At 50.5% G+C, this 10,075-nt stretch overlaps 1 protein-coding gene across 10 annotated transcripts; it reads right to left on the bottom strand.

Moving 5' to 3' along the window:
- Positions 1-481: 481 nt before the first annotated feature.
- znf648 (zinc finger protein 648) lies at positions 482-9,518 on the bottom strand. 10 transcript variants are annotated; one of them, XM_069193924.1, is made up of 4 exons: positions 9,354-9,518; positions 8,333-8,436; positions 7,652-7,796; positions 482-2,051 (listed from the first exon to the last, which is right to left on the bottom strand). In XM_069193924.1, exon 4 carries the CDS (start codon positions 1,969-1,971, stop codon positions 766-768), a length of 1,206 nt encoding a protein of 401 aa, XP_069050025.1. In that variant the 5' UTR covers positions 1,972-2,051; positions 7,652-7,796; positions 8,333-8,436; positions 9,354-9,518; the 3' UTR covers positions 482-765. The 10 variants fall into 10 exon arrangements, 9 of the variants coding, with proteins under 9 accessions (XP_069050025.1, XP_069050024.1, XP_069050026.1 ...); XM_069193923.1 differs by lacking the exon at positions 9,354-9,518 and having other exon boundaries at positions 8,333-8,546; XM_069193925.1 differs by lacking the exon at positions 9,354-9,518 and having other exon boundaries at positions 8,329-8,546.
- Positions 9,519-10,075: the final 557 nt, after the last annotated feature.

The following is a 10,075-nucleotide window of genomic DNA, read 5'->3' on the forward strand; positions in this document are numbered from 1 at the left end:
GCACTCTCGTAAATTGAAATTGAGTGCTGGCCTTTAACTGGCTGGACACTGTGTACTTTTCTCAAGGATGCCAAGTGAGTAAAGCAGACCCAGCTGAGGTTGCGACCACAATAGTGCGGATATAAAATGCAGCAAGTGTCACGTACCTGTTTGTGCCAACCCTCACTCTGTATAAAACTGTAGCACAGGCTGAGATGGCTACAGGTTACAAAAGACGTGATAATGACCAAAAACACGGCAGGGATTCCACTCTCTGATGCAGTCTCCACAACGTGTATTAGTATTGGCCAAATTTCAACTAACTCTTGGAGCTTGAATGTGAAATCTCACTGGGAGCTTGAGAACTAACTTTTTTAGGTCTTTCTGAAGGCAAAAAAGGTGTCAAGTAAAGAGATTAGACTACAGACATCAGGCAACGACAACAACGTACTGCTGCCTGCGACGGATGTAACAGCACACAAACAGCCACGGAAACTTCCTGCAGGTTCCAAGTTCAGATTTATTTTCCCCCATTTCCGAGGCCGTGTTTTTGTTCGGAAACCTGCCGTTTTCCAGGAGCGGGCCTCATCCCGGAGAGGCGTTTCCGAGAGGAGCGTCCGGAGAGGCGGTTGAGCTCTTCGGTTCGAGCTGGCCGGACCGGAATGCTCGTCGCCGTCACCGGACCCCAGAGCGAGTCCGCGGGCCCGGCCGCACTCGGGGGGAAGTGGCGGTTTCCGGGGAGACGCGTGGGCACCGCTTGTTCACAGGCACAGGCGTTCGGAGGGGTCACGGCGCCGGCGGCTCCTCCGTCCCCAGGGGCAGGGCCGGTGCCTGCCGGGGGCCCCGGAGCGCGGGGGAGCGGCGGCCGGCGGCGTGGGCGCGGCGGTGGCGCGCCAGGCGGGACGCCTGGGCGAAGGCCGCGCCGCAGTCCGCGCACGCGTGAGGCCGCAGCCCCGAGTGCAGCGTCTGGTGCTCCAGCAGGTTGGAGGACTTGGTGAAGGACTTGGAGCACACGGGGCAGGCGAAGGGCCGCTCGCCGCGGTGCGTGCGCTGGTGCTCCGCCATGCGGCTTGGAACGGCGAAGGCCTTGCCGCAGTCCGGGCAGCGGAAGGGCCGCTCGCCCATGTGGGCGCGCTGGTGCCTCAGCAGCGACAGCGGCCGGTTGAAGGTCCGGCCGCACTCCGCGCAGGGGAAGGGCTTGTCGTTGTGGTGCACGTTGCGCTCGTGCTTGCGCAGGTCGGAGGAGCGCACGAAGGCCTTGGCGCAGGCCGCGCAGGCGTAGGGCCTCTCGCCCGTGTGCGTGCGCGCGTGCTTGCGGAAGTCGGAGGACCAGGTGTAGGCCTTGCCGCACTGGGGGCACTGGTAGGGCCGCTCGCCCGTGTGCAGGCGCCGGTGCTGCTGCAGGGTGCCCTGGTGCGAGTAGGCCTTGCCGCACAGCTCGCAGGTGTGCGGCTTCAGCCCGCGGTGCGACCCCATGTGGCTCAGCAGGTTACCGGACTTCTTGAAGGCCCGGCCGCACTGCGGGCACGTGTGAGGCCGCTCCTCCCCCTCCCTCCTGCAGCCCAGCGGGCCCGGCTCGGGGAACGACCCCTCCCCGCCGGACAGGGCGGCACCGGTCCGGCCCGCGCCCCTGGCCTCTCCTTCTTCCGCACCCTCCTCCTCACCCAGCTCGGTGCCCCGGGCCGAGAGAGCACCGAACCTCTCCGACAGGCTGCGGCTCGGCCCGCCCTCGGCGTCCGGGAGCTGCAGGCTGCCCTGCAGGCGTGGGCCGAGCCCCCCTGACGGCGGGCTGCTGGAGTCGGGGTCCGAGGGCAGACTGTAGTCACCTGCCACCCCGTCGGCATTGATGAAGGTGATCGTCGCGCCCGGCAAGTCGAGACCTTCCTCGGGGCCCTCGTCATCCTCCCGCAGGCTGCAGGCCGACGTCAAATCCACGGAAAACTTCAAGTCACCTTGGAGGCTAAAACATCTTCCTTGAGTCCGATGGGCCATGTTCCTTCACCAGGAGCTCCTGGGCGCTGCTAAATCAGGAAAGGGCTCCTCCGGGCAGACTGTCCACTTCTTCAGCACACCTGCACATTTCAAACACACATCGGGTTTCGCAAACAAGCAGGCACCTTTCTTCACCTAAATGTTTGAGTACGCGTGATCCTGAATGTACAAAAAAAATAATTATACTGGTGTTTCAAACGGAAAGGCAGCTATTAAGAGTGAGAACTATACAAAAATACTAAATTGTTTTATAGGGCACCATTAAAAGCAATACTCATTCACCCAAAATGTATATAAACAAAAATGTGTTCTAAATTTTATATTCCTACAGTTATGACTTTTTTTTATTGCAAACATCACCACACCTCCAGAGAAACCTTCAACCCAAACACACTTTTACAATAATGACATTCCTAACACATCGCCGCCAGTGGCAGCTTTTCCAAACCCCTTTTTAAATGATTATAGCTAGTTCCAGAATTAACAGTAATTGTACATAACACCTCAGTACATTGACCAATTCCTTACCTACCCTTCTGTATTCGAGCGTCAATGTTCTTACAATCGCAGCTTTCTTGCGTAAAGCACAGGTAAACACATTGCAATCGAGGCAACGAATCGTACTCTTACGCAAAAAAACAACAAACGCTTCCACTGCGCCTATTAAAATGAAAAACTTTTTCACGCCTTGTGGATGAAATTGTCGGGTCAGTTTCGGAGAACCCGCTGGCTTTCCGTTTATAGCTTTTGAACGGCCAACAGCGACAAGCTGGGCTGTTTGCACCCAGATCGGATGACTCCGAGCACACCTCACCTGTTCACCGTGCCTGCTGACGGGTCTCCAAAAACGCCAGGCGTCGGAATGCATTTAAAAACGCAGTTAAATTACCCCCCAGCAAAACATCGTTTAAAGATGAGATCCTTTATCACTATGCACTCCCTAACTAACGTTTCCTGTGTCAACTCATTTAAAGCACTTCTTAATAAAGTTACTTAAGTATCAGCAGGTTTGAATTACGTCTCACATTACCGTTGTATTTTATATGCATAACAGCGGCTTTAGTTGTGTAGACCAGGATTTATAGGGTTGGAAAACAACCCTCAACATCGCCAGCAGCAGCACGGGTGCCACACGACTGAGTTGAACGAGCGTCTGCAAAGCTGTCGTTTCTACCTACACGGCGTCTCGCCAGGAGAGCCCTGGTCCGCAGGCAGACACCAGCTCACCGATCTGTCAGTCAGGGAGAGGGTACGAGCTGGCTCGTCCGCAGCAAGCAAGCATCATGAACTGCAAGCAGGGAGCTGCGTCAGCAGGCGTAGGCTGCAAAGGAACAGGTAACAGGTTTATTCCTGCTGAAAAAAAGAGGAGAAAAGAACGTTTCGGCTGTGGAGCCTTCTTCTTGACACCTGAAGAAGGCTCCACAGCGAATACGTCGTTTCCTTTCTTTTCAGCACGGAATAAACCTGTATATTTTTCCTTTAACTTCGTCTTTCCTGAAGCCCTTTATCGACGCCATTAGGAAAATACATCGAGAAAAAAAAAACGTTGAAGTGACCTGGGATGTCTTACTTGTTTAAATCCCCGACTACAGCTTCCGTTTTTAGTTTACTGATGCTTACCTGTGCTTTTTCCAGGTGTACCTTTATACACACTGTAGGTTCAACCGCTTTGGCACCTTTGTAATTACAGCCAGTTCTCGCACGTTGGACCGGACGCCCTGCGTGTTTTTCCACAGGTGACGCAGGCTGCGGTTTCTCTCGAGTGCTACTACTGTCCATAGGGCAGCAATTTAACCGTCCCCGCTGTCCTCCGCCGCTTTAATTGATAAAATTGAGAGAAGTAGCTCGCTTGCTTGTCTTACGCACTAAAGGACTTGACCTCACCTTTACAATAACCGCTTCCTTGTTTGACATTTTAAGATAGCGTGCTCTACAGCTGCTGTCTTTGCGTCGATCAAGACATTTTGACAACCAACCTACCGTGTCGGCGTGTTTACGCGCTCGGCGGCCCGTGTGAGACGGGCTGAGCTGTACTGGGCTCGCTGCTCGCTGCGAGAGGGACAGGCTGTGAGCTGGGCAGAGCTGTCAGAAGACTCTCCACCCCGGGCACACGATCCGGCCACTGGACACGTCCCGACGCTCCGCGAACGCAGGGGATCGGATGTCCAAACGCGAGACGACCCTCCCCCGCGGCGCAGGCCCTGGAATCCGACGGCACATCGAGTAATTTGCGGTGCCGCGCTGGGGGGGAACAAAACATTTTTTAAATCTGTCGGTAGATTTGACCGAGATGAATTTAAAATAACCCGCCGCCGCAACGCGACGCCTCACTTCCTTTCAGAAGTCGTTTGCGTTGTCTCTACAACCCGAACAGAGGCTCGGAGGACAGGAGAGGGGACGAATATTTATTCATCTTCATCTCATGTCTTCCGTTCTCATTTTGCAAGGAAAAACTTCGACGGACACAAAACCTCTTAAGATAACAACACCATACACTTATGTAAACGCCGTTACATTTCCTCTAGAAACGCGGACTTTGAAATCATTCAAATAAAAAAAAATGCGATGAACACCCATTCTCGTCGGTCCTAAAGTAATACATGAATGTATTTTCAAAATATCGCGCTCACGCCTTTAAATATTCGGAACTGAAAGGTGAATATAGGTACAGCCCAGTGGAGAAAGATCACAACCAGTGAAGACATTTAATACGCATTGAGCATCACAAGAATCATCACTCTGTGCATGCATAGTTCTTAGAGAAATGTGAACATATATATGGATTAACTGATTTCAGCGTCATTTTTAATAATTGATGATCCCCGACTCATTCGATTACACGTGTTCGAACTTCTACAGTGTGCTAGATCGCCACATGAGCGAGAGGTGTGATCTGGCACAGTGGGATGAGGGGGTTTAACCCGCTGGATGCCGCGCAGTGAAACTCAACGTGCAGTAACGGAGAAGAGCCCATATACCTCACGTAACCAAGAAACCGGCACCTTCGCGCCATCGGCCAGGTGGTCTCAGGCGCCCTCCGGACCCTCCAGGTCCTCATTAGAGAGGAGCTCAGGGTTTGTGCAGAGCCCCTGTCGCGCTAATTGCCCTGAACAACAGACCAGTCGGTCCCGGAGCTGCTCGACTCTGTGGAATAACATGCCAGTGCGCCTGCCACGTTCTCCTTTTACCGACGAGACCGTAGCGAATCTGTTCGTAGTTAAGGTGCAAATTATAATAATAATAATAATAATAATAATAATAATAATAATAAACTAGTTTATATAGCGCCTTTAAAGGTGGCTTCTCAAAGCGCTTTACAGGATGACAACAACAACAAATAATACAAATCTTAATGTATTGTATCGCAACGGGGAGCTCAGGCGGGCGCCCTTGCCGCATCTGGTCGGCCCCATCCCGACTGAGGCTCGAACCCGGGACTCCCGCGTCTCTCTGCAGCGACCCAGCCCCGTGAGCTAAAGAGAGATCTCTCCACAGCCCAGTAGCTGTGGTCCTGCTATCACAGGGAAGGGCGGCGACGTCACCCGCTCTGGTACGCCGGCTCTTACACAGTGCCTGTTGGCCGTAAGCGTTACAGTATTAATCCATTATCTTAATATCTTATTTACGCGATTAGGATTCTGCGGTCACTCAAAACGTACCGTAAAGCCTAAATCAGACGTGGGCAGCGCAGGTGCCGTACCAGTGGCAGGGACAGACGTGCTGCTGCTGTGGTGGGGGTTCTCACCTGTCTGTGCTCGCCGGAGGGGAAGCACTGGAGCTCCGAGCGGACAGCGACACCTGTCCGTCCTTAAGAGAGGCCACAGTAAGGAGCTGCATGGCGTGCGCAGGCCACAAAGAGGACGTTTTATTCCACGCCGAAAGGAAAAGAAAAGAGACGCAAAGTCTCGGCCGCGGAGCCTTCTTCAAGCGACACCTGCTAGAATAGTATGACAGACGAAAGCAGCAGAACGTTAGTATAGCCGATCGTGCGTAGGCTCACGGTGCCACGACTTGTGACTGTGAATGTTACATTACAGAAATAATCTTAATTAGAAACGCGCTTCAAAGACGTACACACACAGCAAAACACTCAGAAGACGGGAACTCCAGTTCTCGCCCAGAGCTTTTTAGCAGCCGAAAAGCACAATTCCGCTACACTAGGTGGCTCCGTCTGCAGACTTATTCAGCCTCTGTGGTACAGGATCAGCTTTTATAGCAACGATGCCAAATCAGAGCAGCGTTTATTAACCAACACCGCGAGGATGAAACCGCAGATGGTCGGATTGATTTAGCCCAGCTGGTAGACGGTTGTGTCCTTTTTTCAAGTTATTACCGCCACTCTGTGTGTATCGTACCTTACTGAGAGGCGATTTTGTGCATTTTTAATCCTAAAGTTGCCCAATGCTAAAAAGATGGGTTCTTTCTCCAATGCCAGTTAACCCAGCGAGCGCGTCTTTGGAAGTGAACCGGAGCTCCACGCGAACATACAGACTAGAACCACAGAAAATCATCTCTTCTGCATCCATTGGTAGGTAGGTCCCCTTTTCAGCACCTAAAGGCCCCTGGGGAGAAAAGGGCCACACTTTTTCTCAACCATCTGTCACTGGAGGTGGAGGTGATGAGATCAGCATGTTTAAAATGTACGTTTATATAGTTTTCTGACAAGCTTAAGTGTTTTTTGGGCAAGGAGCAGGTCTGTAGAAACAGCGTGATTAAAACACTTGTCATAAACGCATTTCTCTGTGCGTTTAAAGAGGAACGTTATGCTAAAATAAATACACTTGAATATATATTTCAAGTCTAAATGTACTAGTACATTATGGGTCTAAATTATCATTTAACTATCGGTATTAATGTTTAAGAAAATTATTAACTGCTAATATAGTGGTATAAAAATATTGATTAATATTAATAAAGTGGAAAGTCCCTGCCTATGTAGCACTCCTGACTCAATCTAATCTAGTTTCTGCCTACTCCTTTGCAGTAGAAAGGCCGGAGTCCGGGTCCTTGAGCACAGTTTTCACCGTCACCGCTAGGTGGAGACAAAATACCATTCTTCCATCGGCCCTACCTTATTCTCCCATACTACAGAACCCAATTAACAGGTATATGGGGAAATAGCTGTAATTGCCAAGGAACAATTGCCTTCTGGTTAATTGGAGTCAGATGTCTATAATGTGACAAACCGAGGCTAGTGAAATTGATCCCCCCCCCAGATAACAGGATAGATTATTCTTGTAGGTCCTAATCAAAATTAACAGTACCAATTGTACATGTTTAGTTAAAAAATGACTGCCCTACAGAGTTTGGGACGTTTCGCCTTTTCAGAGTGGTGAATCACGCATACCCGGGCACTGGTACATTTCGCAACACGATTGACATTCGGATGCAGTGCTGCCCTGCGTCACTCTCCAGGGGGTGTATTGGGAAGGAACACTGCTGTAGCTCCTGCTCTTGCAAAGCCTTCATAATGACTGCCTTCAATTTGTATAGAGTATCCTTCCGTGTCCCTCTGGAAAGGGTTATGCAAGCATATTCCATTCCATACCCACCATTGCTTGGCTTGAAGGTTTGGATGTATCAACTTACACAGACAGAAAGCCCTTCACACCTGTCCATTCCTCACCATCAGCAGGCTGACCTTCACTGTAACTGCACAAACAGCCCCCCAAGAGCATACCGTCTAAACCTGGACCTGCTGGGTCTGAAGGTCACATCGCGAGGCAGACCTGCACGTCATCTTTAAATGGCTGCCTCGCACCCTGTCTGGTGGGAGGCTGTGCAGGGGAACAGGCTGTGTGCGCGCATGAGGCTCGTAGGAACAGCTGAAAGACGGAGAGAGAGAGACAGAGAGGGCAATTGTTCAATTGGATGAGAGAAGAATTAATACCTGGATGGGCTCTCTTCCAATCAGAGATATTTGCTCCTGGGGCACTTTATCAAAAGTCAGAAATTGTCTCGTCACACGAAACAACACTCTTGATTTGGAAACAGGACTCAGAATCCAGTGTGTATTGGAAAAAGAGCTAGACTGGTTCTCTCTCTTTGTGCAATGGAAGCTATTCTGGGTCTGTGAGAAAGTATTGGGTCAGATGTATATCCTCTTATCTGTAGCTTCAAAGTCTTGGCTAGACTCGTTTTCTCCACAACCAGTTTTGCACAAATGACCCATCAGCCCATTCTGAAGTCAATGTCTTTTGTTACTAAGTAAGGAAATACTACGTTTAGACCACAGCGCTTGCAAATAAGAGGAGGTCATTAGGGCCACATAACTTGTTTGGTAATGAATGGTCACTAGACCTGAGGATCAATACCACACTCCAAAAATCACAGAATTGCAACACTCGTCGACATCACCTACAAGTCTCTTTGCGCGCGATCCGGTTTCCTGCTCGAAAAGGACATCCTTCTCCAGTCTCACTGCCACACAGCGCGTCTCCGTCTCCGGCCATCGTCCGCCCATCACTGCAAAAACAGAAGTTAAGGCCCCAGCCGCGCTCTGGCTGCCAATGTACTCAATCCAATATAACCCACATAGTCTGGCACAATCCACTGTGCCTTCAGCTTAATAGGGCTTACAAAAGGCACACACAAAAAAAAAACACTCCCGTTTCATGAGGCGTGAAGAGGTGGACTCTGGGAGGCTGGGGCGGGGAGCAGCAGCACACAGACCAGCCTGTGTCTCGGATATTACTGCATGACCTCTCTCGAAGCCCTGTCCGCCGGCCCGGACGCCGTCACCTAGAGGCCTCTGGTGGGGGAGTGCAGCGGGTCCCCCCGCCTGGTGGCGAGATCGGGGCGGAAACACGCACATGCACCCCGTTTTCTACGGGGAAGTGGGGGGAACCGGGCTGAGGGCGGACACTTACTGCACCCCAGTATGAACCGTAACCACCTACTCCCGACTTTCCCTGCTCGTCTCTAACCGGTTCTATTTCTTCCGACCCCGTTTCTACATGCGGCAGCAAGCCGGTGTTTATCGATAGTTCTCTTTAATCTGTCGCCTATTTCTACAGTCTAAAGAATCTTTTTTTTAAATTGTTTTTATTACTCGCACCACCTCTCCTCCCCAGAACCAAGACAGACCCCCTCTGGTGGTGTTGAGCGCATATATGCAGAAATCAGCCTGCAGACAGCTGAAGCCGATTCCTCTTTCCGACTTCGTGAGGAATTCAGGTCCACTCTAGCGGCTGACTCGTATGCCGCCCTCTAGTGGCCGAAACTAGTATTACACCCCCCCAGATCCAGCTGCTCTGCTACAGACAGGTAAGACATTTGCTCTGAAACCTAGCACAGTGACTAACAGTACGCTTAAACCACGCCGCACCTGTTCTCCAAAAATATAAAAAAAACTATTACATAAGAAAGAACATCTTTCTTACACCCGAAGAAGGCTCCACAGCCGAAACGTTGTGTCTTCTTTCTTCTCTTTTCAGCACGGAATAAACCTGTTACTTGTTCCTTTGCAGCCTACACATGCTGACGCAGCTCCCCACCTGAACTAATAGGAATCTTTGTATTATTAATTCTAGTTTTCAATCAAGCTGTCATCAAAACACAAGTGTAGAGTGTTGGTGCTTAAGTTGTGTTCAGAGCCGTAGTACAGAAAAAGCAATCCTACAGTAATTATTCTAGAAATTAAGCACATTTTATGAAAAGGATTTTGTTTGCCTAAGTGGAATTCAGGAATGTTCCAAGAGAGGCAATGTTCTAACAGTGAGCCAAAGGAGAAGTTAAAGGAAGCGGACAAGAGGCTTATTTTCATCATTTAGACACAGGGAATTTCGGAGATTAGATCTGAGGTTATGAAACGTAATCTTTCATTCATTGTTACACCGCATTTTTGGACAGCAGCAGCTATGTGCATTAAGGGATTTGCTGGACGCATCGATTGCCAAAAATACCACTCCCCCCCCAACAAATAATCACCAGATCCTCAAATCTGCATCACACACACTTGTTCTATTATAGTTACTCAAACCAAGGCCGTATGTGTGTTTCGAGGAATTCTAAACCTGGGCTGTATTTCCCGGGGTGAAATGCTGTCTGGTGAAGGGTTTCCATCCATCTCTTTTCTGACCACTTCGTCCACTCCAGGGTTGCG

This window comes from Lepisosteus oculatus, chromosome 9 (assembly GCF_040954835.1).
Source record: "Lepisosteus oculatus isolate fLepOcu1 chromosome 9, fLepOcu1.hap2, whole genome shotgun sequence".
Taxonomy (NCBI): domain Eukaryota; kingdom Metazoa; phylum Chordata; class Actinopteri; order Semionotiformes; family Lepisosteidae; genus Lepisosteus; species Lepisosteus oculatus.